This window comes from Ictidomys tridecemlineatus, chromosome 11 (assembly GCF_052094955.1).
Source record: "Ictidomys tridecemlineatus isolate mIctTri1 chromosome 11, mIctTri1.hap1, whole genome shotgun sequence".
Classification (NCBI taxonomy): Eukaryota; Metazoa; Chordata; class Mammalia; order Rodentia; family Sciuridae; genus Ictidomys; species Ictidomys tridecemlineatus.
In genome coordinates this window covers 41,673,444-41,701,182 of record NC_135487.1, presented here as the reverse complement: position 1 = coordinate 41,701,182, position 27,739 = coordinate 41,673,444, and the positions used below count along the sequence as shown (strand labels likewise).

The 27,739-nt window shown below is 35.3% G+C and overlaps 1 protein-coding gene across 6 annotated transcripts in view; it reads left to right on the top strand.

The window, feature by feature from the left end:
* Window positions 1-27,739, top strand: part of Usp24 (ubiquitin specific peptidase 24) — a 135,394-nt gene that overhangs the window by 15,827 nt on the left and 91,828 nt on the right. For 5 of the 6 annotated variants that reach the window (XR_013427803.1, XM_078026336.1, XM_078026334.1 and 2 more), the window contains exons 2-8: window positions 10,368-10,533; window positions 12,071-12,138; window positions 16,961-17,104; window positions 17,761-17,883; window positions 22,778-22,813; window positions 23,438-23,503; window positions 27,398-27,463. Coding sequence is in view for 5 of the 6 variants with exons in the window: in XM_078026336.1 (XP_077882462.1) it covers window positions 10,368-10,533; window positions 12,071-12,138; window positions 16,961-17,104; window positions 17,761-17,883; window positions 22,778-22,813; window positions 23,438-23,503; window positions 27,398-27,463 (669 nt within the window). In the remaining variant the exon portion in view is untranslated. The remainder of the gene's footprint in view (window positions 1-10,367; window positions 10,534-12,070; window positions 12,139-16,960; window positions 17,105-17,760; window positions 17,884-22,777; window positions 22,814-23,437; window positions 23,504-27,397; window positions 27,464-27,739) is intronic. The other variant, XM_078026335.1, reaches the window with a different exon arrangement.

Below are 27,739 nucleotides of genomic sequence, written 5' to 3'. Positions count from 1 at the left end.
CTTTTTGTTAAGCCTGATGAATTATTCTTGGCTATAAGGTTAAGGCAAATTAGAACATATTGTTGATGGAAGCTAAAGAGGAAAAAGAAAAAGAAAGGTGTGTATTGGGTGGGGGGATGTCTCCTAAAAATCAAAGGGGGATCAGTAGAGGAAAGAGACCAATGGGTGGGAGAGGAGGAGGGAAGTGGGGAGAGCTGGGAAGTGATAGTGGCCCCATTATGTTGTTATATTGTATGCATGTATGAGTATGTAACAACTCCCATCAGTATGTACAACTAGAATGCATCAATTAAAAAATGGGGAAAAACATTGCTTGAGAGAACATGAAGTATCTTTCTAAAAAGATGTTTCAGAAATGCTTCCGTTGAAATTCTACTCCTTTAAGTAGAATATTTTTGCAGAATAACCTTTTAAGAGCAATTTAGGTAATCATAATAGCATTTTACTTTGTTTATTTGACGTTTGAGTTTACAGAGCATTTTCACATACATTATCTTATCCAGTGCTCACAAAACTCTGTGGTTAACACACAGCAGTTAACACAGCAAATGGTATTTTTTTTTCACAATTTAGGAAATGAAGGTTCACAGAATAACATCTCATCTAACTGTGGTTAGGTACATATTAGCCAGAATGACTTGGAGGCAGATTTCATTTGAACTTTGATCTGCAAAAAAAGGGAACAAATAATCTCATAGTGACCTAAATGCTTGGTCACTAGACCTTTTCAAGCAGAGATTCTGGGATATTGCTGGAGATATTGTACAGGCCTTTATGTATCAAATAAGAGTGTAGACACTGGAACAGAATAGATGATTATATTCAGCTCTTCTTTGAGTGAGATAATCTAATTGGGAAACTAAACTTCTAAATAAATAAAGTTTAATAAAATTCAGTATTTAATGCTATGGGGATAGAAGTAAGTTCTTTAAATCTGCCACATTCTCTGGAGGAACAGAGCACACACATAGTTCCCCATGCTGAGATCCCTTCCCCTTCTCTTTCATTCTATGCTTAACGTTCACTCATTGATTCACTAGATGTTTATTGAGCACCTGCTCTGTGCCAGGGGCTGGTACAGATTACACAGCAAGCAAAACAAAAAGTCTTGACACCATGGAGCATATATCCTAGAGAGGGAGAGACAGACAAGAAACAATATAAGTAAAATATAGGCTGTCATATGTTAATGAGTAATGTGGAAAGAATCAAGCAGAAGAGAATAGAGAGCATGCTATCCTGAGTGAGTGATATGACCAGAGCTGTTTTTTTTTTTGGATAGATTATTCAGGAAAGGCTCCACTGAGAAGGTCATATCTGAACAAAGTCCTGAAGAAGATGCAGTATAGGAGGGAAATGTGCTCTTAGTTAGGTGTTGGCAGACCTGTCTGTAAAGGCTCAGTGGGCCCTATAGACTTATAGCAATTCAACCCTGCTGTTGTCATATTAAAGCAGCCATAGATGATCTGCATAAAAAAAATGAGTAGGTCTGTGTTCCAGTAACGAAGGAAGGAAGGAAGGAAGGGAGGGAGGATGGACGGACGGACGGACCATACATTAGACAGTACTTTGTCAGTTTCAGCTTTAAGTGGAAGGAACACCTCATGTGAAGACCTGAATAGGAGCAGGGCTGGCATGCTTCAAGAGTGGCAGGGAGGCCAAGAGAGTTGAAACTCACTGATGAGAGGGGAGGGGGTCACCTCCTTAACTGCTAATAACTTTTGGTTAGAATGAGGGAGGCATTGAAGGTTTTAAACAGGGAGATAACATGGTCTGATAGGAAAGATTAGGAGTTTGTTTTGGGGCATGTTAATTTAAGAGGACTGTTAGATATCCTAATGCAGCTGTCAAAAAGGGAGTTGGATATATGCTTGAAGTCCAAAGAAGAGGTCTACAATAGAACTAAAATGTGAATCTTCAGGTTAGAGATAGTTTTTAAAGCCAGTTGACCATGCATTTTTAGCATGGGTAATATCACTACAAAGGGGGCAAAATTGGTTCTTGAGGGGGAGTGAAAATCTTAGATATTGCAATGAGTTACATCAAAGTTTAACCCTATCCAACTCTGTCTTGTTCCTTACTATTTAATATTGTGGAGAATGGAGCAATCAAGGGAAAAAAAATGTCTGAAAGTGTTCTTTGGAGAGGTGATAATGAAAACACAGCATTAGATTGGACTCTGTGAGCTCATCAGCAGTGAGTATATGTGAAATAGAGGAGAGGTCTGGCCTGGAAGGTACTCCAGTGTCTAGACACTAGTGTGGAAGGGGCCTGCAAGGGAACCTGTGGAGTGGATAGAGTGCAGAGGACAGGTAAGGGTGCTGTCTACCTTCACCAAGTGAAGGTGGGTTTTCAAGGAAGGTTATTGGATAGATCATTCACTGAGAAGGTCATATCTGAACTGACTGTTTAGTTGTATTCAATGATTCTGGTGGGTTAGATGAGATGAGGACTGAGAATCAACACACACACGCACACCCCATATGCCCTATATGTGTTGTGATGAAGAAGTTACATACTTCCTTGGGATTTGGTTTAATCATTTTGTGTTCTAGGCTTCTTTGACCATGTTTAGGGTGAGTCCCCCTTTTTTTCTAAAATTCTGAAATTTAAATTTTAAATCTAAATTCTAAAATTCACCTTCTTAACCTTTTTTAAAGTAGCATTAAGTAGCATTAAGATTATTCACCTTGTTGTGAAACAGATTTCTAGAAGTTTTTTCTCTTACAAAAATCTGAAACTCTGTATCAAACAACTTCTTTACCCCCTACCTCTAGCCCCTGGCAACTACCTTCCTATTTCATTGAGTTTGACTACTTTAAATACCTCATATAAGTGAAATCATACAGTATTTTGTGCTTTTGTGACTGGCTAATTTCATTTAGCATGACATTGTCAAACTGTGTTCATGTTGCAGTATGTGACAGGATTTTCTTAAAAAACTTAATGGGTACCCTTATTATATTCTTTCATAGCACTCTTAGAATAGCATCTTCCCTATAAGAAGTTGTAATTTCTTATTTGTTTTCTTCCCCTCTGGGGTATTTCCAAGCTCCAAAGGCAGAATGTGTGTGTCTTATTCATCAGTATGTTCACAGCCTCTGGAAAATAACCGAATTTTGTGTAAAAACAGAAGATAGAGTATCTTACTTTGCATGAAGGAATCTTGAAAATTTTGCTGAAGAGATGGTACTCAAACTGGTTTTGAAGAAGTAGGAATTTATTAGGCTGAGAAAAGGGCCTTATAAGCATTCAGCACATTCTAGGTGGAGGAAACAGCATATAGCTGTGCATGGTTTCATGACAGGATCTTGTGTATGCATGGAACTCAGAGGTCCTCTAGCTGGAGCAGAAGGTGGCAGATGAGAGTCTGTGGAGGTGTCATATCTGAACTGACTGTGTTTAGCTGTGTTTAATATTTCTGGTGGGTTAGGTGAGACTTGTTTCACCTGAAGCTTGAAGCAAGTCTGGCTGCTGTTTACTATCATCCTCAGGTTCTCTTTGATCTGGGTATTATTCCTTCAAACCAGGCACTCACTGCTCTCTATTTTCATTGAGGAAAACTAGGGCCCATAGAAAGATTCAAAAGTTTATTTCAAACCACACAACTAGCTAGTGGTGGCAACAGAATCAGCATTTAGATCTCTTGTGCAAGAACACAGAGTAAAAGAATTAAAGAGTACAACAAAATTAAGAATGAACACTAATTGCCTGTGCTAGATAACCCCTTATCTAGAATGTTATCTTAAGTTTTAATGATTCAAAATAGGGCTTTGGAAGAAATTTTAATTGATAATTTTTTTTACCTTCCTAAATCTTGGTTATGGGTATATTATATAAATTTTGTTTGTTTGTTGTAAAATATTTTGCTTTTTGAGGTCATGTCATTCTGCCTATTTTTGGATGAACTGTATAATTAATATAGAATCTCAGATTTGAGGAAACCTTAACTTAAATTTTTATTCCAGTCTAAACAAGAGTGACTATTGTTATTAGGTAAGGAACCATAAAAGATATGACTTTGAGTTAGTAAATTTACTTAAGCCTCAGTCTATTTGCTTATTGAAAAAATGAGGATGATAGTTCTTACTTTATGAAATTTTGGGAAAAGTAAATTGTAATACATACACACTCACACTCCACAGTGATTGTCCAGTGCCTGAAACAGTAACAAGGTATTCAGTAGATGTGTTAGTCTTCCTTTGCCATTCACTCATTTTATTCTCATCTTAATTGTTCTAAGTCTCCTTTACCATCTCTCTCTTCCTTCCTACCATCTATTAACATAACTCCAGTCACTGGGGATGCCCTGAGGAAATTGGGACTATAGTTAACTTTTTTTGTTCCTGAGATCAATGATCTGTTAATACCCAAATCTTAAGTCCAAGTGAGAATAAATTCTTTAAGATACCACCTTTGAATTACAAGATAATATCTCATGAAAACTTTGTATTTAATATCCTGAATGCATGAATAATCAGCAAGGGTTAATGTAAAGGACCACAAGAAATGTCAACTTTCTAGAATAGTTAGGAAATTATTTACTGTTTATAACATGGAATGAAAAGGCATTCCAGGAAAACAGTTTGCAAGGTTGAGAGACAATGTGTTAATAGCTTGGGGATTGTACACTAGCATGTTCATCTTCTCTTCTTTTTCCAGGAAGTAGTATTTTAGGAATTATTTTTGCTAGTTTGAAATAACAAAAGGAATATCAGATCTGCACGTAACTGTTTCTGAATTGGTTTGAAAATATTTCATAAATAAGGCTAACAATTTCAAGATTTAATGAAAATTATTGTAAATTTGTGACTGAGAATGAAATGTTCATGTTTTTCTTAAGCACTTGACATAGAATTTTTTTTTAGTTAATAGACAAATCTTTTTAAAATCATCATGGGAAATCAGTTTGCCATCTTTCTATACATTGATCAGAAATTTACAAATTCTTTTTTTTTTTTAAAGAGAGATAATTTTAATATTTATTTTTTTAGTTTTTCGGCGGACACAACATTTGTTTGTATGTGGTGCTGAGGATCGAACCTGGGCCACATGCATGCCAGGCGAGCATGCTACCGCTTGAGCCACATCCCCAGCCCAACAAATTCTTTTGAGTACATTGTTGGCTAGTAGGATAGTTCAGTAATTGAGTTTGATATTAAAATAAACTTTAAGCAACGTTGGCAGTTTCTTATCCATTAATTCATATTCTTTATCTGTATTTGTGGAGTCAGTGAGCAGACAGGAGCTTATCGCTTTACTAACAAATAACAAGCATGGGTACCTCCCCAAGTCAGTTTTGCTTCTTTTGACAAATAAACTTAAATTTAATAATTCATTCTTGTATTGTCCTTTTAAAAACTCAATGAAGATCGTTTTCTAAATAAACATTTAATTATTTTATTAACTGAAAATTTACACGAAGATTTTTAAAGCTTGTTTGCAGTTCATACTTTTTATTAAACCCAGTTAAGACATTGGCTATGTTTAGCTTGTTTCGTTTGAATTTTTCAGATGAGCAAGTTTTTGTATAATGGGTAGTAACTATATGAACATTTTTTATTATAATTTATAATGTAAAAATACAGAAAATATTTTGTCAAAATAACCTGTGTTAAATATGAACATCTTTGCTAAGCTTTGGGAAGGGGGGATGATAATCACTATACAGCGATACTATACAATGCCAGCGTTTATCAATTCCCTTGAAAACTTCAGTTCCTATAACAGTGCTGTCTTGTTCTTACAAGCAAATAAATAGTAAGCCCTAGTCCAAACAGTTTTTAAACTGATGAAGTTATAGCTATTTGAATTCCTTGAATGTTCAAAATGCTGTCAATATTATGAGAATTACAGAGACCTGTTTATGTTTTCTTTTGTATTTATGGTCATTAAAAAGATTACATGTTTAGACAACAGCCTAAAATACTGAAGATGTATAAGTATGTATTCAACAATGTTAATTGATTTTAATCCTAAATTGGCCAATTCAGAAATCATAATTTAACACATTAATTCATCTGTATGACTTTTCTTGGATGATAGAATGTATAAAATTTAGTGTTATTAGAAAGTTTTTTTAGTAAAAAGGGACATTCAAGAGTTGTTAACAAGCTCATTTCTCTTCTGCCTTAGTGTCAGAATTGTGCATCTTTAATAAAGTGCTGGATTTATATAAATATTCTAAAGTTGTTTTCTTTTTTAAGCAACATTTTAAATGAAATTGACACAGTAGCATAATGAGAAGCAGTGAAGATTTTGTCAAAAAGGCTAAAAATGTTAAGGTTTTATTATTTCAAAACCAGTACTACTTGAAAAGTAGTACTGGATTTGAAATATGACCTATACTTTCTGCCTCCGGTACCATTTACCTTGAACTACATCACATAACAAACTTATGTACATATATTTGTTCACACTGCTTGTGAAGAAGGACACTCAAGTACTGGTGTGCCCTTCACCCTTTCCATTTCTATACTTCTTCATTATCTCCTATAAAAACAAGAATTGCATCTTTATCTCCCCCACCCCCTGCACTAAGCCCGTTGTTTAGAATGTAGCAGACCTTTGATAAATATATTTCTAATCAATTTAGAATCAGTGATCATTACTAGTTACTTTGGTATCATTTGGATTTAGCATCTAATAAGAAAATAGTATATTACATTCCAGAGTTTTTATTAAAAGCCCAATACCTTGTATGTCTGTTGGGAGTTATTTTGCAATAGGACAATTCTAAGCTGTTTTATGAGTGTTCACTTGCTCAATATGTAATTTTTGCCAAGAACAGGCTCTACTCAAAATGATGACTCAAAGTATTAAACCAACCTAAACATGGATTCATATCACTATTTCCCTTTCTCTGTAATTCTCTGTGTTAGCAGCAACCTCCTCAAAATGTAATGCTGCTCTGTTCTGTATCATTTGTTGACTCTGATGTATTCCATGTCTTTCCTGCCCTCTTTTTTTTTTTTTTTTGGCATAGTTGGATGTTTCTTTCCTTTTGCAGGGGGAGGTGGGGGGCAGGGATGGAACACAGGGGCATTCAACCACTGAACCATATCCCCAGCCCTATTTTTTATTTTATTTAGAGACAAGGTTTCACTGAGTTGCTTAGTGCCTCACATTTGCAGAAGCTGGCTTTGAACTCTTGATTCTCCTACCTCAGCCTCCCAAGTCACTAGGATTACAGGTGTGCACCACTGCACCCGGACTTGTTTCCTCCCTTTTTAAGACCAAGGATATTAACTGCTTAGCAGACAGCATGTTGTTTTTCACTTGTCAGGGCTTAAGTATATTATTTTTTAAATTGCTATTTAAGACTGTCTTAATGGCAATAGGTATTATATTTGTATTAAAGGCTATTAAGTACAACTCTTGTGTTTTGAAATTCTTCTTTTCATATATTCACATAACTGTAATTATTGTACTCATTTTTATTATTAACAGCTTTATTAAGATATAATTCACATACTCTCTAAAGTATTCATTTAGTGTACAACCATCATGACCTTTCTAATTTTAGAATATTTTCATCACTACTTCCACTTTTCACCTCTCAATTTACATTGTCTTCCACACCTAATTGCCTTCCTGTTTTTTTATCTTTATTTTCATCCCGGTTTAAACATAAAAAAAGATAATGTGTTAGATTTCTTTAGATATCATTGGTATGGAATTGAAATTTCTTTTTTTGTCATTTGTGCTTTTTTTTTTTTTTTCTCAGGGAGAGGGTACTGAGTATTGAACTCAGGGACACTTGCCCACTGTGCCACATCCTGAGCATTTTATTTAGAGACAGGGTCTCACTGAATTGATCAGCACCTTGCTTTTGCTGAGGCTGAACCCTGGATTTATCTATCTCAGCCTCCTAAACTGCTGGGATTACAGGCATACGCCACCATGCCTGGCTTAGACTTTATATTTATGTCATTTTCTTCATTGAAGTTAAAGGAATTTTAATGGAATTATTTATTTTCTAATGATTAAACTGTGGAATGAATTGTGAAAATATTTAGATTAAAAAAAAACTAGAGTAGGTTTTAGGCAGTTTGGGGATTAGTTTGCCTTGTTATAAATTAGCATGGTGTGAACAGATCTAAAGGAAAGTCTGACACTTGATTCATTAAAAGTTGTATCTTTGCATGGATTATTTTTCTATTTAACAATATTTAGGCACTAGGTTCTTGAGATTTAGAGGTTGTCAAAAATAGAGAAGGTTCATGGAGCTTGATCCTTTGGCACAGGGGGTGAGGGCAAACAAAATGAATCACAAATAAATGTCAAGTTGTATTTGTGAGTAGTGCTGTGAAAGAGGTTCAGGATGGTAAGAGTAAGTAATGATTAGAGGAGTCTGACCAAGACTAGACGTTCTGGAAAGACTTTACTGAAAGAGTTAAAGATACACACAATAGGGCTGGGGATGTGGCTCAAGCAGTAGCACGCTTGCCTGGCATGCGTGGTGTGCTAGGTTCGATCCTCAGCACCACATACAAATAAAATAAAGATGTGTCCACAACTGAAAAAAAAAAAAAAGATACACACAATATACTTACTCTTTAACCAATTTAAGCAGGTTAAAGAGGGCAAAGGGTAAGTTAGAAATGGTGGCATAAAACAACCATTTGTTATGCCCTTTCTTCTGCCCCATGATGTTTAGGGCCTTATCTGGAAGGATAATACTGAAGATGATGGCTAGAGGCTGAACTCACCTGAAGGCTCCTTTCCTGGTCATTAGGGACTGGTGGGATCTTAGGTTGTAGGATAGGACAACCACCTGTCACCTTTCCATTGAACCTAGCTTCTTTCATGACATGGTATCCTTGGTTTAGGGATGTGTGCACTAAGACAGTGCCAGAGCCAGTAGGAGGCTGTATTGCCTTTTATGACCTTGGCGTAGACATCATGTCATTTCTGCATTCTGTTCATCAAGGCAAGGACATACAGTTCCACTCTAGTCAGGGACAGGAGAAGTTGGGAGAATGACAAGGTTCTAGAAGAAATAGGAACCAGAAGTATTGCTTTGGCTTTTGGAAAAGTAGTTTGGTATAGGGAACATTGTGCCTGTCAGGAAGCTAAGTCCCAGAGAAACTGGAGAGAGAAGTATGGGATGGGCTGTTTAATCTCTGATAGAATATTTTAAAATTTAAATAATTTAAATTATTTATGTTAAGAATAAAGAGAAATCATTCAGGTGTTGTAGAGTTAACATCAGATTTGGCTGTATAAAGATTGATTTGGAGAGCAAATATGTGTGTGAGAGAGAGCAGGTAGGAAGCTGGTGAAATAAGTCAGGCAAAAACTGTAGTAGTGTCGGCTAGATTGTGGGGGTGACTAGAAGGAGATGAATTTGAGAGAAACTTGGGTTTCATCACCAGGTCTTGGGCATGGGGATGGGAATAGAACTGAGTGTTAAGATTGACCCCGTGGTTTCTGGCCATACGCCAGATGAATGTGATCTGTTCACTAGGGTAGAGAATGGGAGAAGTGTACCAGGATTGAGTGGAAGCACATGAATCTGGTTTGGGACACATATTTAATTACAAACGATGCCAAATAGGGCTTGCATCTATGGTCTGAAGCCCAGAAGAAAGGTCTGAGCTGGAGCTAGAAACTTATCAATCATCTGCTGGTGGAAGTAATTGAGATTTAGAGAACAGATGAGATCACCCAGGGATAGATAGAAGAAAAGGCATAGTGCTGAGATTTGAGGACTGAGATATCTGATGTCTAGGATGGAGAAAGTAGGGTGTACCAGAAGAGGAGACCACTAGAAACAGCCATACTCAAGAGTGGAGGAAAATAGGAATGTAGAAGAGAATTCTAGCATTTCAAGAGGAAGGAGTGAGGGTGGGTAGAAGATCAAATTGAGAAGTAAGGAAAGCACTGGAACATGATTATTGGAATTAATGGTGCCAAGTTCAGAAGTGAAAGTAATAGTAGACACAATAGGGCAGTAGGGACTGTGGAATCCAGATTGGAGTGGTGTCAGAAATAAATCATTGGGAGAGAAACATAGCAGGTTAGATGCCTCTGGAGAAATTTATCCCCTCAGTGGAAAGAAAGAAGTGAGATTAGGATGGTTGGAGATGAAGGCAGGTTTTGTGTCTTGTGAGTAATTGAATGTTTGTGGAAGAAAGAGATCATCTGAGAAAGAGTAGGGAATGCAGAATGGTGAAAATTAAGAATATTTGAGGTATTATTTATTGGTTAAGAGATAAAATTTTGAGAAAGAGGGATGAAATTCACACTATTGGTATTAATAGCTACCATACATTAATCATCTACTCTGTGTTAAATCTAGATTTTTTAGAGGAGTTGCTAACTGGTTGGTTTATTTGCTTTTTATCTCAATCCCTTTTTGTCAGAAGAATGATGAAAATGGAAACTGCTCAGGGGAAGGAATTGAATTCCCTACAACAAATTTATATGAACTGGAAAGCCGTGTTCTGACTGATCATTGGTCCATTCCGTACAAGCGAGAAGAATCACTAGGCAAATGCCTGTTGGCTTCTACCTACCTAGCAAGACTTGGTAAGCTTTCAAATACCTCAGAAAGGAAATATTTTTCATAGGCAACTGAGTATAATCTTGGCTTTCGTCATGTGTGGTCTTGGGCAGATTATTTATTCTCTTAGTCTTTGTTTATCCCCTGTGGAATAAAAAGCTTTAATCAGTTTTCTTCTATCTCTAGTAGAGTGTAAGATTATTTAAAATATAATTGAAAAGCTTTTTATAGAAATTGAAATTAACGTTTTTCACAGAAGCTTGGAGCACTTTGAATTTGTGTTCAATTCAGGTGGTGCTTGTTGTTGTTGTTGTTTTGTTTTTTTTTTTTAAAGAATAGAAAGGATTTGGGGTTTTAACTTAATGGTAGAGTATTTGCCTAACCAGCTCAAGATCCTGAGTTCAGTCTCTAGCACTACTAAAGAAGGAGAGAAAGAAAGAAGAAAGTAATGTTTATTTAACAAACATTTTGTGCTTACTAAGTGCTTAATACTGTCTTAAGTGTTTTACAAAAATGAAGCTAATAGAGTGATAAAATATCACTAGATTAGAAGAAAAGTCTGTACTATAAATCTATTTTTAAAAATTCATATTAATTGTTACAAAATAAAAGGAATAAGGCCACTATCTTAGGATATGTTTTCTTATTAAGAATGCATAATAGGGAGTGGTGGCACATGCCTATAATCCCAGCTCCTTAGGAGATGGACACAAGTTAGAGGCCAGCACAGGCAACTCACCAAGACCCTGTATCAAAATAAAATTTTTAAAAAGGATTGGGATATGGCTCAGTGATAAAACACTTGCCCAGCACATATGAGGCCCTGGGTTCAATATCCAGTAGCACAAAAAAAAGAAAGAAAGAAAGAAAAGTATGTATAGTTTACTACCAGAATTGAATGAGACACATCAAAATGAACTTTTCTGAGTAGATTTAGATTTATTGGGAACAGGCTTTTATGATACACTTAAAATTAGCTTTCCAATAGCAGTATTTATTGGGCACCTTCAGGATCTAGGAAATGTGCTAGGCAGTGGGTCTAAAGAAAAAGAAAAAAAAGAAAAATTTTTAGCAGTATTCCAGTAATTAATTAAAAAAAAAAACTTCTGAAGTATGCTGTTACAGTGAATTCATTCATTCACTTAGTGTTGGTCACTTAAACTGTGAGAATTCTGCTAGACACAGTTCTGTGTATTTTACTATGCGGAGTCATTGATTTGTTCTAGGGAAGAAGTGATTTTGGCATTTGAAAAATGTTTGTGTTTTTATAAAGCTGTCTAGGGAAGCAATAATGGATAGTAAGTAGCTGCTGTTATCAGATTATTAAAGTTATTCTGACATGGAAACATAAGATCAACCTTTTGGGTTTTAATTAATATTAAGTCTGTTTGCTATGATTATATCTAAGCCCTTTACTCCAGGAGAATGTTTATATTCTACTTTTAATAATTGTTTAAAAACTGAGGTTTCTATGATTAAACAGCTCCATGTGTGTGAATTTGAGATTTCTATAGACTACATAAAAATCTAAATAAGGGATATTCTTTTATTTATTTTCCCAAGGTCTTTCCGAGTCTGACGAGAATTGTAAAAGATTTATGGATAGGTGTATGCCTGAAGCATTTAAAAAGGTAAGAAAAATTTGGTGATTTGACTTTTTTTGGGTGGGGGGGTAGAGGTTGGTGGGGGAGTAAAGGTGCAAAGACCTTTCTTTAGTTTTATTTATTTATGTGTAAGACCAGTTTATAAATCTTGTTCAACTGAGGAATTCTCCAATAGGAAAAAATTAGCCCTGTATTTGAGGCTTATTGATGATTTAATTTTTTTATATCTAATTGTTTATACTTGTCTTTGATTGAATATGACTTTTACTTCCTACAGTTAAATTGCTAAAGAATAGATTAAAACTTTACTAGGAAGTGGTATATCTTGGTAAACTAAGGATTATGGCACTTAAATATTATTCATTTAACAAAATATGAGTCACTTTATGCTGCTTATTTTATGAGACATTTGGTGGAGATGTAAAGAGGTAAATAGAGAGCCTACATCCTGGGAACAAATTTTTACCCCTCACACCTCAGATAGAGCCCTAATATCCAGAATGTACAAAGAACTCAAAAAATTAGACAATAAGATAACAAATAATCCAATCAACAAATGGGCCAAGGACCTGAACAGACACTTCTCAGAGGTGGACATACAAGCAATCAACAAGTACATGAAAAAATGCTCACCATCTCTAGCAATCAGAGAAATGCAAATCAAAACCACCCTAAGATACCATCTCACTCCAGTAAGATTGGCAGCCATTATGAAGTCAAACAACAATAAGTGTTGGCGAGGATGTGGGGAAAAGGGTACACTTGTACACTGCTGGTGGGACTGCAAAATGGTGAGGCCAATTTGGAAAGCAGTATGGAGATTCCTGGGAAAGCTGGGAATGGATCCACCATTTGACCCAGCTATCGCCCTTCTCGGACTATTCCCTGAGGACCTTAAAAGAGCGCACTATAGGGATACGGCCACATCAATGATTATAGCGGCACAATTCACAATAGCTAGACTGTGGAACCAACCTAGATGCCCTTCAATAGATGAATGGATAAAAAAATTGTGGCAGCTATACACAATGGAGTATTATGCAGCACTAAGAAATGACAAAATCATAGAATTTGCAGGGAAATTGATGGCATTAGAGCAGATTGTGCTAAGTGAAGCCCTAAAAAACAAATGCCAAATGTCTTCTTTGATATAAAGAGAGCCACTAAGAACAGAACAGGAAGGAAGAGCATGAGGAAAAGACTAACTGTAAACAAAGACAAATGGGGGGAGAGAAAGGGAGAGAGAAGGGAAAGCATATGGAAATGGTAGGAGACCTTCAATGATACATAAAATTATAAGAGGTTATGAGGGGCAAGGGGGAGGGGAAAAAAGGGGAGAGAATTGAACAACAGCAGAGAAGGTAGAGAGGGAAGATGGGAGGGGAGGGGGGATAGCAGGGGATAGGAAAGGTAGCAGAATACAACAGTCACTAATATGCCATTATGTAAAAATGTGAGTATGTATCAGATGTGATTCTGCAATCTGTATTTGGGGTAAAAATGGGAGTTCAAAACCCAATTGAGTCAAATGTATGAAAGATGATATATCATGAGCTCTGTAATGTTTTGAACAATCAATAAAAAATTAATAAATAAATAAACCACCGAAAGTTTGACTAGGTTAGGTATCTTTCCTGACGAAATGGCATGCATATGGTAGCATCTCTGTCAGAACCAGAGTGATATGCTCCCTTTCTGATCATATCTCTTAGCAGTCCCTTTTAAAATGGGAATAGATCACAGGAATGCATTTCTAAAAGCAGTCTGACTCAGCCTGATTCCCATTTCAGAACATGAGTCTTGAATCCTCACAAGAGTAGAGACTATGTCTGTCATAGACCCTGCTATTTTCCCCAGTATAGGATAACCAAGGGCCTAGCTTATAGATAGAGCTCAGTAGGTAGTCATGGTTGAATGAATGAATGAATCAATGAGTCTCTTGATGTTTTGTACTGCTGAATTTTGACATCTGTTTTTGTCCCATATGCAAGTAAGTCAGTAGAACTACAGATGGGTAAAGTTTGTGTTTATCTTAAAACTGACTGAAACAAATTATCATTTGCAAATGATTATTCCCATCTCAGTTTTGGTAGACAGATCTCCCTTGATTCAGGTTTAAAAACTAACAAAATTAATTTCAGGAACAAAAGTATCTTCATCTGTGAAAAATAAGAGAAAATTTTAAATTGTCATTTTGGCTGAGATTCTATAAGATCAAGATTTATTTTCATTTTAGGTAGATTTATATATACCTATATGTAGTTTAAAATAATTTAAAAATTGAAGCAATTCTCTTAATAATAGTACCTTTAAAAAGTAGTAGACTATAATGAAACATACTGTGACACATATCATATGCATGAATATATAGACAAAGAAAATACAAGTTTATTTGCAGTTATGAAAAAAGAAATTATTTTAGTGCAAGAAAAGGACCTTTGAGTTGAGGATCTCCAGAAAACCCTGTATTAGGTCAGTTCACCAGCACATTGCTTATTTGGAGTATTTCTCTTTACCCCTGTACAGAGATACTCTGCAGAGTCCTCAGCTACTGTAGTAGTATGATGAACTGGTCAAATGGTTGGGCAGTTGTTTTCTGTAAAACTAAATCTCAAAGCAATGCTGCATTATGCAATTCAGTTTTGTTAATGTAAGAATGTTAAATTCTCTTACAGCTTAGAGCTCCTAAGGTTCTCTCCTCCCCATCAATTAGGCACACTTTGTTTCATTAAGTCAGAAGAGCTACAGAATTTTGTGTGCCTTTAGGCTTGGCTGCTGGAAAAACTCAGTAGGATTTAATATAATTGGAACGATTTCCTTTAGCTGTATTTTCTGGTATGTTAACTGTCTCTCTCCCCTCATCACCAAGCTTTTCTTACAAGATTTCTCATATTTTTTTTAGAAGTAAGGATATGAATAATAAGTGAGTGCATGGATGAGGGGCACAAAAGGAGCTTGTTATTTCTATATTCTTCACTTTTTCACCTTCAGGCCAACCTGGATTCTTGCTAGTATATTCAGGCAGAGACAATCATCTAAATTTGGCTGTAGAGCATCATCATGTTTAAACTTGTCTGCCTCAACACAGTGGTGCTGCCTGCCTTTCCCCACCTCTCCCAGAAGGTAGTCAGAACTGCATTTTCAAAGTGAAAAACAAACAAATAAGATGATAGCAGAGGAAGGGTGCATAATTCACAGACATTTTTATTTGGTAACCTCATGAGCTTTTTCATTGTTAATCTCTATTTCATTTGGTTTTGTTATTTAATTTTTAAATATAGGAGGAATATGTAGTCAAAATTTTTTTTTAAAAAACTAAGAACTCAGGCTGGGGATGTGGCTCAGGTGGTAGTACGGTCGCCTGGCATGCGTGCGGCCCGGGTTCGATCCTCAGCACCACATATAAACAAAGATGTTGTATCCACTGATAACTAAAAAATAAATATTAAAAAATTCTCTCTTTCTCTCTCTCTCTCTCTCTCTCTCTCTCTCTCTCTCTCTCTCCTTAAAAAAAAAAAGTAAGAACTCACTGTTTTATATAAAATTAATCTTAGTATTTTTATTCATTTGAGCATATAGTGCAGTGAGTGGTTTTTAGAAAATCTTGAACTAAGATTTCTCTCTGTCTACTGAAGTTTGTTCTCTGTCAGACTATTCTTTTTAAGAAGTTCTCAATGTGATCAAGAAGAGGTTTTTATTGCACAGTATTTTTCCTCTCAAGGGAAATCTTAACAAAAAACATAAAACCACCATATCAGATCAAGTGAAATTCTGTGATTTCTCGTTTCCTGTTCCAGCAGTTTTTCCTGAGTTAGACTGCCACAGGACTAGAAGACTGAAGATTGGACAAATCCAGTTTCTCTCCTTTTTAAGAAATTTAAGAAGCTGTTTTATTTTAAGATGTACCACTATTTTATATTTGATGTTTATATTTAAGAAAAATAGTTACATAGTAAATAGTGCTCAAGTATCTTGTCACTTATAGCTATTTTAGATTTGCTTAAACATTTAAAAAGTTAAATACCACTTATACCAAATAGAAAAAAAAAGGGTGGGGCATGGTGTTGCATGCCTATAATTCCAGCTGCTCAGGAGGCTAAGGCAGGAGGACCTCAAGTTCAAAGCTAGCCTTAGCAAAAGTGAGGCACTATGCAACTCAGTGGGAACCTGTCTCTAAATAAAATTAGGACTGGGATGTAGCTCAGTGGTCGAGTACTTTGTTCACATTTAGAGTCCTATTGTTAATAGGTGGTAAGATAGAGGCCTACTTCTGAGATGTTGAAAAATATGAAAACATTATGCACATTAGAATCCATGAAATATATAGTTTGGATTGAATTCTAAAATATTAATATTAACATCCAACTATCAAGATACAGTAACAGTGGTTTAATATTTATAAAATGCCTTCATGTTTGTTATATCTCAGTCCTGGTTATATCTGTTTGAAGAGGGCAGGAATTCTCCCTCATTAAATATGAAAACTGAGACCCTGAGAGCCCAGGCAAATTTGTTCATGGCCATACAACTAGAAAACAGTAATATCTGACTTAATGTCAGGTTTTTATTTGGTCTGTACCACTGGACATTCCATAGTAATAATGAAAAATATAGGAGCAAATAAAAATTATCTTTTAAACAAACTGCTTTCATGTAAGGGCAATAAAATTAAAAAACAAACCTGTGTAAGTAGATGGCCTACAGCTGTGGATCCTATTAAATTGAGTCATGTGCATAAAAGAAAGTATTGTGGTCATAATCTTTTGATTATTTGAAATTGACCTGATAAACTGTAAATTTATTTTCTTTTTTCACGTTAGACTCTAGACTACTCTTTATGTTTTTGTAGCTCCTGACATCAAGTGCTGTTCACAAGTGGGGTACTGAAATTCACGAAGGAATCTACAACATGTTGATGCTATTAATAGAACTGGTTGCAGAGAGAATAAAACAAGATCCAATTCCCATTGGTCTCCTGGGTGTGCTTACAATGGTATAGTATCTCTAGAATGAAGTACTTTATGTTTTGATTTTGTTTAAGATACTTGATGTTCTTTGGCTTGTAATTATCTAATAATGAATAAAAATGATTTTATCGTTAAAGATATTAACTTAGCTCTGAGAGTCCTTGTTTTTTATTTTAAAAAAGTAGAGCAACAATCCTGTGTTTAATTTGAAAGAAATGCTTTTCTGTTTTTAATGGAGTTTTTAAAAATTATTTTTTAATGGAGTTTTTAGCTCATAGAATGATTAAATAGTTTCCCCCATCCTTTCCCTGACTATGCACATCTTAAATGCATGTGTTCTGTCTTTTGCTTTCTGGCTTTTCCCCCAGCTCATGCGTTCCCCTCCTAACTTCCTCTGTGGCCCAGCTCTGCCTGTGGCAGCCCGAGTGCTTCTGGGACATTGGCACTGCCTTGTCTGGAGTCAGACTTCTCCTCTGTTGTGCACCCCTCCTCCAGTGAACAGGAGCAGGGCAAGGGAGTTACCAACCCAGTGCTCTGCTCCCCTGCACCAGCCATGGTGTGTGCTTTGTTAGTGTTCTTGAAAGTTTCCATTAATGAAGGAATCCAAGACTTACTTCTTTCTAATGCTAATGTGTTGCTATTGAAATAAATAATAACATTTCTCCATTCTCTTTGAATCTAGGCTTTCAATCCGGATAATGAATACCACTTTAAAAATAGAATGAAAGTGTCACAAAGGAATTGGGCAGAAGTGTTTGGAGAGGGAAATATGTTTGCTATTTCACCTGTGTCTGCTTTCCAAAAGGTAAATATAATTGTGTTTATAGAGAAATATTTGAAAAGTATTTTCTGTGCTATAAAAATGATAATTTACATGGAAGAATAAGAATAATTATGAAAAATTATAAATATTTCATATAGTTCATAATATTAAAATTTATTCAGATATTACATGGTTGTTTACTATATCATGAATAATTTTATACATTTAAACTTATATTTGGTAAAGTAGTACTCTATTAGATTATCAGAACTTTTTTTTTTTAATGTTTATTTTTTAGTTATAGTTGGACACAATACCTTTAGTTTATTGATTTGTATGTGGTGCTGAGGATCAAACCCAGGGCCTCGAACATGTTAGGCAAGTATTCTACTGCTGAGCCATAACCCCAGCCCCCAGAACTTTTTTTTTAATTGGTATCCCAGCAGAGATATTTGAGAGACTAAAGCATTTGATGGCTTGAAGTAACTAATTATACCTAAAACAATAATATAGTAGTTAGTCTCATATAAGGCTCTCAAATTCCATAAGCATTAAAATTTGCTTTTTTAGGCCCAGAAGCAGCATTTCTTTTTTATACTGAAAGGTCTGTAGTGTGCCTATAATTTTATACCCACAACAAGTATGTAATCTAAATAGTCCTTTAATTCAAACACTTTGATTTTTGAGAAACAGTTTAAAGAAGTTTGTATGTTGATAAGAAACTTGCCCACTGCTTTATTAGAAGCAGGGTTTAGTTCAGTGCCCATTTATTGAACATTTACTGTGTGTCTGGCATTATTCTAGGTTTGGAAGATATAAATATAAACCAGTATATAATATAAAGACAAGATCCTTAGCTGTAATATAGCAGAGAGAATGCGAGAACAAAAAAATATAGTATAATAAAGAATAGTTGCAATTAGAATAAAATATACTGTGTATAGAATTCGGAGGAGGGAGTGGTTATTGCCACATTGGTGGGTCAGACAATACTCAGAGTTAACAGCTGAGTCTGAGGGCAGTGAATATGGACTTGGGATTTAATCTCCATAATAACTCTTTAGGAGTTAGATGCTATTTTTACCCTCTTTCCATATATGTGAAACTAAGATAAAGTTTATATATTTGCTCAAGCCCAGTTGCCTGGTCATAAGAAGAACTCATGCAACCCAGCTCCAGAGTTGGCTTTCTTTAACTGTACTGACTCCCAAAAATATTATAGTCTCTTCTCTTCAAGTTTGATGTAAGGATTAAATGACAAATGGATATAGAAACACTGAACCTAATGGTTTCTCATAGTAAGTACTCAGCAGAAGTTCCTTCTTCCCTTTAGCTCCCACGTGGCACAACCTGAGAACAGAAAAATTCAATCTTATATTCCTCTTATTACCACAGAAAAATTCTCTCTCCTACCAAGGTCCTAGATCCCCTGTCTTCTTGCCTTCTAAACTATTTTGCTCCTCAGCTTTTCTGTTCCTTGTTATTCTCAATCTTTTCCTCACTATTGGATCATTCCCACGTATGCAACATGCTCTGATCTTTAAATATTCTACCCTAAATAGCATAGCCTCAGCATGATTCTCTGCTCCCCTTTACATCCATAACTCAAAAAGAATCTAGGGTGTTCCCCCCTGTCATTCTTTCATTGGTTACCCTAAATTTTTAATTTATTCACTAAATAAAACTTAAAACTCAGTATATGTGTATATGCATAAAGACCTTAGCATGTTTCCCAAGATAACTTCCCGTCATCTATTGTTCTTCCTTAGGTGTATTTTGAAATCTTTTCTTTTTCTTTGATGTTTGTCAATTTTATTTTTATGCAATTGACTGACATATTGTTTTTGTTTTACTTTGCATTCATTGGGGCTTCTGAATTTAAGGATTAGTATCTTGCATCAATTCTATTAATTTCTCAACCATCTTCTGTTAAAATATTGCCTCTTTCCCATTAGTCTCTATTTCTCTGGAGCTTTAATTTGACTGTATCATTCTGTGCTATATTTGTGATCAGTTTTTTTCCTAGATCCATAGCCCAGGTTACTGCTTTTTAAAAAAAAATTGTTTTTAATCTATTTAACTTATTCATTTATTTATTTAACTTCAGTTCCTGTATTTTTATTTATATAAATTCTATTGGTTCTTTTTGACTCTTCAGTCACTTTTCATTTTACCATGTTCTTGACTCATTTTCAACCTGCAGTTTGTTTAATGCTTAGTATATTTTGTGTCTAATATCTAAAAGATCTCATTCTGACTTTTACTCACTTGTTCTGTATGTGTAAATATACTTATTTGTTTTTCTGTAAACTTGTGTTTCTTAGAATTTAATCTGGGGGGGGGGGTGGATTTTTTTGAGGCTTGAGTTAAAAGCTCTTTTCCTCCAAAAAGGATTTACATGTACTTCTTCCAGCTGCCTGGAAGCACTATAGTCTGAGACTACTTTAGAAAACATTTTGGTTTTCATCAAAACACAGACTTATAGACTTCTCAAATTGTATATAGTAAGATTTTTCAGATGACAGATTCAGTAGGAATTTGAGCAGCAAAGCCATATGAGGGCACTTCTGTGGTTACAGATTCTTGAATTTTGTTCTCCTCTCCAATCAGTCCCAAAGTCAAGAGTAGGCAGGCTTCCTTGCTTTTTTTCTGCAGTTGTTTCTTTTCATCTTACATTTTGGATATGGCCCTCTAGGTTCTAGCTTTAGATGACAATCCTGAGTCTCCTTGCCGCCACCTTGGCTGTCCTATTTCTCATGAAGTTGGAAGTTCAGATCACCAGATTTCCCCAGATACCTGTGGAATAAAAGCTGGTTTCATTGAGAGTCTGATCTCACAGGATTCCTGCTTTCTCCTTGTTTTAACTTCCCAGCTATCTGTTGTCAAACTAGCAAGTGTTTTAAAAGATTATTTCTTTAAGCCAGGTATAGTGACGCACACCTGCAATTCCAGCTACTCAGGAAGTAAAGGCAGGAGGCTCACAATTTCAAGGTCAATCTGGGCAACTTAATAAAATCCTGTCTCAAAATAAAATTTATATTTAAAGAAGAAAAGAGTTGGGAATGTAGTTCAGTGGTAGAATAATTGCCTAGCATGCACAAAGTCCTAGGTTTAATCCCCAATATTGAAGGGAAGAAAATTTTAATGTTTTTATCTAGTGGTGTTATTTTCAGTTGGAGAGCTTGTTAGAGTAACCAGATTTAAGTCCCCATTAATTCTTCAGAGCTTTCCATCCTGTTTTCCACATCCACTGAAGTCATTCCTCCAGGTTTTGAGATTGGGAGGAATCTTCTCAACCCCACACACAACGTTAGTCACAGTTCTTCCTTCTTGACTGTTTTTCTTCGGTGACTTCCAGGACATTCCAGTCTCTTGCTTTTCTGCCTGCCCATAAGCCACATTGCCTTTGTTTGTTCCTTTCCCACTATCTGGCTTTGACCCAGACCTTCCTGTCTTCCTTCACTACACTTCCTCTAAGAAATGTCTTCCATTTTCATGGATTTAAATGTCGTCTCTGTGTTGGTGGTTCTTCAGCTTATATCTGTCAGGGCCAAACCTCCTCTCTGAGCACACCAGACTTGAGTCAACCATCTCCTCTTCTTGGTTGCCACACACAGAGATCTCAAATTTAGTGTGCCTAAGTGGAACTTCATTTTGTCTCCCCAACTTCTCTCAGTAAATAGCATTGTCATCTACATCCATGTCCAAGCCAAAAACACAGGAGGTGACCATGATTCATCCCTTTTTTCTTACTCCCCATGTCTAAATCATAAACAAGTTCTTTATCTCTATTATAATTCCAATTATGATTTCTCCCCCAACTTCTGCCAGGGTCCTGTTCCACACACCACCATATACTGTCTAGTCACAGCAGTATTCTTCCACCTGGTTTTGTCTGCTTCTTGTTCTTCCATTATGTTCTGAACATAACTGTAAGAGTAATCTTCTTAAAATAAAACATTCTCTTCAGTCCCTCTCCTTATGATCACAGCTTACAAGTTTCTGCATGATCTGGCCTTTGCTTCTGTCTACAGCTTTATCTTTGCTGCTTCCCCTGGCTCATTGTGTCCCAGGTGGGAGAGTTTTCTCTTGGTTTTTCAAACACAGTAGTCTTTTCTTCCTTTCCACACCAAAATCTTTGCCATTTCAGACTCTCTGTCTGGACTGTTCTTTAAATGGCCACATCTATGTCATTCTTGAGGTTCCAACCTCGTAGAGATCTTTTATAATCACTACCCTGAATAGAGTAGGCTAGTTTGGTTTTTTCAGTGGAGGACCTTTTGTTTTCCCTTTTATAGGACTTAACACAATCCCAATTATCTTCTATAAGTAGATTTTCTTATTTTATTGACCCTACTAGAATATGCACTCAATGCAAGCAGGTATCGCATCTCTGCTTAGTTACTTGGTTCTGAATCCAGCACCTAGAAATGTAAACAGGGAAGGGAAAGAAAAGGAGAAGAAAGCTTGCTTAAGGGTATTAATGATTCAGTTGGGACTAAAATTTTAATCTCTTGATTCCTGATTATTTATTCTTTGGGTAAATAATTAATTCTTAATTTCTAAATTATAACTTTCTTATTAGAGAATTTAAGTCATCATATTCTTTGGAGAGCTTAACCAGCTGATATTGGGCATTCTGCTGTCATGTATAATGAATTAGAATAAATAAATAAATTTTTAAAAATCTGACCTTGGCTTCCCAAAACACATGAATGTATTTATGGATAAATGTTCCACATTATGGCAATTCTATCAAATTCAGACTTAGACACTTTAAAAATTTTATATAGTAATTTCAAAAGAAACCAATGGACAAACTTTCAAAGTATTTTTCAGATTTTAATGATTTTTCTTCTGACTTCATTTAGAAAAGAAAAACAAGGGTTAATGTGGAAGCTTTTATGTTAGCATTTCAATTTTTCTTTTCTTATAGGAACCTCATGGATGGGTTGTGGATTTGGTAAATAAGGTATACAACTTTTATTAATATGATTGTGTTAGCTTTTGTTGCAGTAGCCATGAAAAACAACAGAGAGAAATAGAGAAAAAGGAAGGGAAGGGTTGCAGATATGATATAGTCCATGCTCCCCTCCCAGGATCCTATTCCCTCTGTAGGTTATTCAGTCATGCATTCATCAGTGGATTAGTCCATTGATGCGGTCAGAGCCCTCACAATCCAATAATTTCCCCAAAGCCCCACCCCTGAACATTGCTTCATTGGGGACCAGTGAAGAGATTTTGGACATTTCAGATCCAAACAAGAGCAGTGGTCATATATTTTATTTCCCATTTTCTAATGAAATTTTCCAATTGCAATATTTTAAGCAAATGACAGCTACAAAGAATAATGTTTTCCCAAAGGGATATGTTTTGTAGTTTCTTCTTTTTGTATGTACAGTGTATACAAGGAACCTCAGCTTTTGGACTTAGCATGTCTTTGGCAGTATCTACAGGAGAATTTGAGTTACTTTTGTCATAACTCTTAAGACCAGTAGTATAGAGCACAGCGAAAGTAAAATATTAGCCTTAGTTCCTACCTTAAATTATTAACATGTAATGTTTCAAAGTTAATTTGTGCCTGTTTTCTTGTCAGTTTGGAGAATTAGGTGGCTTTGCAGCAATCCAAGCCAAACTCCATTCAGAAGACATAGAACTTGGGGTGAGTTAAACTATGTGTGTGCTCAGTGTGCACCTTTACTTTATTTGGGTTGGTATACGACCAGGGGCACCGTCTGTTAAAAGTTAATCCTGAGAGTCTCAGAGCAAATTCCATGATTCTGATAACCAAAGAAATATAGTCATAACCAGATTTACATGTAGGCTGATTGTGTTTTTTACCTCACTATTTCCCATTTGCCTATGGCATTTTTCTCTCAATTTGTGATTGCTACATGAAATTATCTTGCTGTTTAACAATTTTGTGACTGCTAAATGATCATATGAATCAGAATTTATTTCATAGGATTAAGTACAAATAAAAATATTTTAGCAAGGTTGTTCAGGCTTTTTGGTGTTACAGAAACTTAACAGATAACAGTACACCATAACATAGGAACTTCACATGATCCCTCATGTGCAGTACCATTAGTTTTTCATGTCAACTTTATTTTCTTAAAGAATTTCACTTTATAGTAAGGAGAATAATTTTTCACAGACTGCTGACCTCAATGCAGCTAAGAACCCTTTATTCTAGTTAATTTCAGTTATTTGTCATGGATAAAACCCCGTGCTAACTACCATAATTTGATCAATGTAGAAAATGATGTAGTAAAATAATATACCTGAATGTTACATATTGTGCTTAGAATATCCGTTATTTTTGTGGAATCATGACTCATTGACTTCTCTGATCCTTCTTTGCGTGAGGGTGTAACATTGGTCAGGAAAGAGACTTGACAGTGTGATAGTAGACTGACCCTTTCTTGCCACCCATGTTTATCTTTAAAAATGAGGTATCTGCCAGATCATTAACTGTCCAGGGAGCCTCTTCTGCCTGTCCTGGGAGTTAGTTAAGCTGTTGGACTCTCATTTTGATCCCCATTGAATATATCAAGTATATTGGAAAGGAGTTTATTGACATGGAAAATAATAGATAGTGATTTTAAAAACAAAGCAGAAAAATCTCTTTAGGGAACAGGCTTTTTATTTAGTTTGGTTCTCAAGAACTGGTCTTTTGGGACATTGGGAAATATAACAAATTAAGTTTATTTCTGAAAAATGTTTAAACAATTAGTAATTTTCTGTAGATTCAATTTATTTAAAAACACATCAAAACCAGAGCAGGTCCAAATTTCTACTGTACCTGAATGAAAATTGTTTAAGGATGGATACTTAGGATTATGGCTTTATCCTTCATTGTTGTTGAGTGTTGTGATAATTCCAGAAATTTCCCTTTAGGTCAGATGTTTTTTAGAACATTTGTATTATTGACTACAGTTGATGTAGAATTTTATTGTCTAGCTGGTATGGAAAAGATGGTAAAACTCAGGCACCAGACAAAGAGATCCAAAGGTTGAAATTCTCATTTTAATAAACAAGTATAATTAAAATTCATGGTAAATATCAGATTTCTGACCAATTAAGAAGGTGGCTGTGTCCCAGAATAAATCTAGGCCATATTATAACAGTGAATGCAAATCACATTTTTTAATTTGGCAAATATTGGGGGAAAAAATTATCACTCAGAATCCCACCAGTTTAAAATGGGTGTACAAAGCAAGAAATTAAAGTTGCCTGTCCTTCCACACCATTGCCCCCCCCACACACTATCCATCTTCTGGGTAATGATTACCCATTTAATATATAATCTTTCTGAACTATTCTTAAATTATATAAATCTACATGTGTTGTTTCTTTCTCATTAAAATTAAATTGGGCCAGCTTGGTGCCACATGCATGTAATCCCAGTGATTCAGGAAGCTGAGGCAGAAGGATCAAAAGTTCGAGGCCAGCCTCAGCAATTTAGCAAAGTCCTCCAAAACTTAGCAAGACTCTTGTCTCAAAATTCGAAAAATAAAAAGGACTAGGGATGGCTCAGTGGTAAAGTTCCCATGGTTTCAATCCCCCCAAGTAAAACTACAACAACAAAAAGTAAAATAATAAAAAACTAAATTGAAATCATATTATACCTACTTGTATATTTTATTTCTCATTTAGCATTATATCATAGAGATCATTCTAGGTTAGTAACATCAGTGTAATGACTGTAGCATACTTCTGCAAAGGGTATATCATAATGCTATTACAAGTACACAAAATAGTTCTTAAAAGTCGGTCTTCATGTACTTTTATTCATGTGCTACTATTTCTAAAGGATTTCCTAGTAACTGGGAAAGTTTTTTTCCATAAAAGCTTATACCAATGAGTCTGTACTCCAACAAATCCATTTCATGATATTCTTTTTTTAAAAATATTTATTTAAACGTTGATGGACTTTTATTTTGTTCATTTATTTATATGCAGTGCTGAGAATCTAACCCAGTGCTTCACACATGCTAGGCAAGTGTTCTACCACTGAGCCACAACCCCAGTTCCCTTTTCATGAAATTCTTAATAGTGCTAAATATTTCCAATCTTTTAATTTTCTACTATAGTGGACAAAAAATAGTGTATTTTGTTTGCAGTACTCGATTTCCCATGAAATTGCTCATTTCATCATGTGATTACTGGCTGTTTGTATTTCTTCTGTAAATTGACCTTGTTATTTAGGTCTTTTTGAGGTGGTGTATATTATTATTTTTTAGGAATTCTTTTTTATATTAGGCCTATCAATGCTGTGTCCATTTGTGTGTTTATAAAATATTTCTGCCTAGTACTTTGCATCTCTTCATTTTTATTGATGGTGTCTTTTGCTATATAGAAGTTATATATTTTGTATAATCTGATTTTCCCTTATGACTTAAAAGTTTTACTTAAACTTTTCCTATACCTCAGGGCTTTTTTGTGGTACTGGGATTGAACCTAGTGGCTGTGGTATACCACCACTGAACTACATCTGCAACCCTTTCCAAATTTTAAAGTTGAGGCACAGTCTCACTAAGTTGCCCAGGCTGGCCTCAGACTTGCAGTCCTTCTGTGGATTATAGGAATGTGCCACCATGCCTGGCAGAAGTATTTTTTTTTTCTTTTTATACACTTGTAGCTTTATTTTTTAAAAAAACTTTTTAACATTTAGAATTTATTTTTATATATTGTGTAAGGTAGAAAATTTATTCTTTCAAATAGATAACAAATTGTTTGAAGATTCTATACTGACTAATTGATTTCTCCTTAGCATTTTATTTGCCAGCATTATCATATATCAAAATCCCACACATACATGGATTTGTTCCTGGACATCTATCTGTTCTGGTCATTCATTCCTACTTTGAACATTTTCTTGCTATTGCTCCACTGTTTTAATTTTTGGTAGGGCCACTTCTGCCTGATACAATTTTCTAAAATTTTGGTTGTTTTAATATTTTTACTCTTCTGCATAAGGTCAACATGTCTGGTTCTACAGAAAATTCCACTGATGCCATGTTTGGAATTGCATTAAATATTTGGATCAGTTTGTCTCTATATTTATTTTTACAATAAACTTGACATTTTGATAGTACTGGTACTTCCCATTCAGAAACATGGCATCTCCTCATTTATTTGGGTCTTCTTTTATTATGTATTTTATAGTAAAGTTTATAATTTCCTTCAAAGAAGCCTTAAATGGTTTATGTTAAAGCCATATTTCACTTCTTCCCCCAACTATTGTCTCCACCTTCCAAAAAAATCTTTTTAGTGTTCTACTGTATGAACTTTAGAATGATTTCATCCAGTCCTCCATGGAAGTTTTATGGACATATTCGGATTTAAATTACATTGAATTTCTCTAATAATTTAAATAGACATCTTCATTTTGCTGCTATTCATTTCGTTGTTTAGTTTATCCAATCATTCGTTCATAACTTGCTCAAATCACTGCTTACATATTTCTTAAGATATATGAAAAGGGATTTGCTTAATTTTGAAAGGAAAACACCCTCTCACATTTCTTTCTAATCTTCACTGTTTTTTCTAGGCCGTCTCAGCACTGGTGCAACCCTTAGGAGTGTGTGCAGAGTACCTGAATCCCTCAGTGGTGCAGGTAGGATTAAGGCATTTTACATCACTACACAAGGTGATCCAAGACATGCAAAGAGTCTTCACTTTCTTTTTATTAGGTTTTCAGAATTGGGCTTAATACAGAGTAACAACTTTTTGGGGGGGGGGGGGCGTGGGGAGTACTGAGATTGAACTCAGGGACACTCAACCTCCGAGCTACATTCCCAGCCCTATTTTGTATTTTTTTTTTAGAGACAGGGTTTTGCTGTGTTACTTAGCAGCTCAATATTGCTGAAGTTGGCTTTGAACTCTGGATTCT